General features: G+C 32.7%; 1 protein-coding gene across 1 annotated transcript; it reads left to right on the forward strand.

Annotated features, from left to right (window-relative positions):
- Window positions 1–1,135: 1,135 nt before the first annotated feature.
- On the forward strand, window positions 1,136–2,589 carry LOC146915697 (uncharacterized; the record flags this gene model as incomplete). Its single annotated transcript, XM_085716526.1, has 2 exons — window positions 1,136–1,384; window positions 2,143–2,589. Coding segments are annotated over 2 exons (519 nt in total), but the record flags the coding sequence as incomplete, so codon positions are not given.
- Window positions 2,590–3,597: the final 1,008 nt, after the last annotated feature.

Genomic DNA, 3,597 nt, shown 5'->3' on the forward strand with positions numbered 1-3,597 from the left:
AAAAAAGTATTTTTCCTCAAAATTTTGGGGCGGCAATTTTCCCTCCACTACCACAAAACAAATACACGTACCCTCCAAACATTATTAAAAAAATTAAAAAAAAGAAGGTTAGCTAACACACATAATATAATATAATAATAATAATAATATATATTATGATAATTATCATTAGTTTATACTTTCATTGTCTTTCCCAAATTCATTCAACCCTCATTATCGTAACAACACTAAATCCCATGAAATCACTCCAAATCCCACCCCCTTCAAATTGTGACCTCTAATCCCAAATTCCTTCAATGGTTCTTCAATTCATCAACAGAGCCATGGTGACCACAAATCGCTAGCCTAAATCCCTTCAAATCCAAAATCCTTGTGACCTCAATCGAGCAACCAAGCTATACGTTTAACTTTTGTAGTGATTTTCAGAATCACCCAAATCTTCAACCCCCAAATCGCTCATCTCAAACAACAATAGATCCATGTAACTTTTCCTCTCTTCTTCATCCTCTATTTTAGTTTCCTTGATGAAAAAACAGTTTTTTATTTTACTTTTTATTATGAAAAATTTAGTCTTTACCAAGATTGATTTGTAAATCTTGATCATTTTTCAATGGGTACCTTTTAACTTCATTCTATTCAATTTTTTATTGTATTTTTTACTATGAAAAATTTAATCTTTATAGACATTGATTCATAAATTTGATATTTTTTCAATCGGTTCCGTTTAATTTCATTATCTTCATGGATTATGTGTTTAGTTTATGTTGAGTTCAGTTTGTGCTTTAAAAAAAAGATTTAATTGAAATGGGTCAACATAATCGTTTTGTCCAATCATGATTTTAAGTAAAATACTATTGACTAGCAGCACCATTTTTCACAAGTAATATAGCTGAAGTTTATTAACATCTTTGAACATATGGATGCAGCACCGCCTTCAACACGTTTTGCATTTGCGGCATTTTTGGCACCATTGCGTTCTTGCTTATGTGTTGGTGTGTTCAGGTATTATTTTCAAGTTTTTTAACTTCTGTGCTGCTATATATGTTTCATACATGCTTAAGATATTATTTTACTAAAAATAGAAATGTTTGCTTCAATTTGATTTTGCCTCAGCAGCTTGTATTAAAGTTAAAAAATTGAGATTAATGCTTTGAAACAAGCACATAGTCAAGAGGCATCCACTTTAAGGCATGAATTTCAAGATCAGATTGATAGATTGCAAAATGCGTTTAAGACCGTCATACAACAATGCAATCCTCAATTAAATATTGAGTCAATAGAACATTTGCTAGGATTATCTCCTGGAGATGCTAACAGTTCCCCAAAGGATAGTAGAGCACAAATGCATTCCTCTACTTCAATTCATACTCCATCTCCTGAAAAGGTAACCATATATAGAAATATTATTGATTATGTTACTGTAATTGAGTTAAACTAGTTATATTTTGCTGGTTAATATATGCAAAAAGTTGTTAGTAGTGACATCACTTGTAATGTAGGCAAGTGCCTGAAACTGTTAAGTTTCGTGTGTAGGGTCTGAATTAGAGCTGTGAGAATTTATGATTATGTTGTTTAGCTGAATTGTTTAAGATGTGTGTGCAGGGTTGGATCCTGTTTGTGTTGTAGAATTTTATGCATATATTTTGTTTTGCTTGTTATTATATATGCTAAAAGTTGTTAGTAATGGCATCAGTTGGAATGTAGGCAAGTGTCTGAAATTGTTAACTTGCATATGTTGGGTCTAAATTAGAGCTGTGCGAACTTATGATTATGTTGTTTGACTGAATTGTTTAAGATGCTTGTCCAAAGTCGGATTTTGATTGTGTTGCAGAATTTTATACATAAATTTTGTTTATGCAATTTGTGGTGTTTGTGCAAACTTGTGATTTATTTTTCTACATTTTGTGTTTGTTTCTCTGTTGCATAACATGACATAAGTTGCAGAAACTTAAAAATGAGCTTGTAATGATAGAATAAGGAAGGGAAATGTGTAAAACAAGTTTCCTATTTGTAGCTATATTGACTGTGTTTTACTTGTTGTTTTGGTTTTTATTTGTGCGAGGTACAACACTTGTTGATGTCTTTGATTGTCCTTTGAACCAACAATATCTATGGTTGATGCATTTTGTTGTTCTTATGCAGCAAGTTATGAATGAAGATGTTGTACATGATGACATAGATGAGGAATTTCAAGAGGAAGACGTAGATGATGAATTTCTTGAGGACGAATTTCTTGAGGACAACTTAAGTGATGAATTTCAGGAGGATGATATAGATGATGAATTTCAAGATGATGACCCAGATGATGAATTTCAAGAGGATGACCTAGATGATGAAATTCAAGAGGATGACATCGGTGATGAATTTGAAGTGGACGGTTTGGGTGATGAATTACAAGATAAACTTGAATGATCGAGTTGAATGGTGTTTTATTTTGGATTGTAGTTAAACCACATTTTCGATTGTAGTTAAACCACTAAACTTGTCCGAACTATAGTTTTGTTATTTTGCTAGGCTTATACTTCGGAGCATTAAACTTATCAAGTAATGTTTGATATTTTGATTACTATTATGTCTTGAATTAATATTTGAACTATTTTATTATATTACATCTTTTGTGGTTGTATTGCTATATTCGATCTTGTTTGAGTTATAATTGACAATTTTAATATTGCCTTTAAGCTATAGTTACATTTCTAAAATAATTGGAAAATTCTAAAATTTTATAAGGACAATCTAAAAACGTTGCCTGTAAGCTATGGGGACGTTTTTAGGTTTTCTTAAAGATTCACATTTAAGGCAACATTTATTAATTGAAGCAACCTATGGGAACATTTAAAAACGTCCCCTCAGAATCCCCAAAAAATCGTCCCCTATTCCTAAGGCTTAGGCAACGTTTTGAAAAAGTGTGCTCAAAGATCATGAAAAAACGTCCCCACGACGCTAATATAGGAGACCCCTGGAAAACGTTCCCTATACCTTTTGGCAACGCTTTTCATAGTTCTGGCAACATTTTTCGATTGTTGTTATAAAGGATAAATGGTGTAGTTATCCCTTAATCCTTATCGATAACAGCTGCCTCATCTATAGAAAAGGATATGATGCAGTTGAAGTAAGAGGGTGTCGTGCTCTAGCATCGTCCAAATAGACTTTGAAATGTTCCCAAATATGGTGTTTGAGCTTTAAACCTGATTGACTATCAATACATGTTGAATCTGTACAGAGGCTTACCATTAGAATTATAGCTGACTTCAACTTCTTGTCAATTTTCGAAATCTTTGATGTTAGCTTCTCAAATTTTTCCTTAAAGAAGCCTATATTTTCTTCAATTTCCTTTTTCCTTTTTATATCTTACCTTCTTTCTTCATCAAGCTCTAAATACACTTGTCTAAGGACTACCTTCCTGACTGCAATGCTTCAACCTGATTGAGGACATGAACATAATGCTCGTATTGGTCCATTAAACCAACATAATCCCCTGATATGTCACTCAACTTAAGCGCTATCTGGTTATAATCTCTTGGTGAGAGGGAGGTATTGTGTTGGATGCTCCTAACCCAAAAAATAATGTTCGTAAAGTAGCTACGTCCTCTGTCT

This window comes from Medicago sativa, chromosome 6 (assembly GCF_051527215.1).
Source record: "Medicago sativa cultivar Bolivia chromosome 6, Bolivia_mono, whole genome shotgun sequence".
Taxonomy (NCBI): Eukaryota; Viridiplantae; Streptophyta; class Magnoliopsida; order Fabales; family Fabaceae; genus Medicago; species Medicago sativa.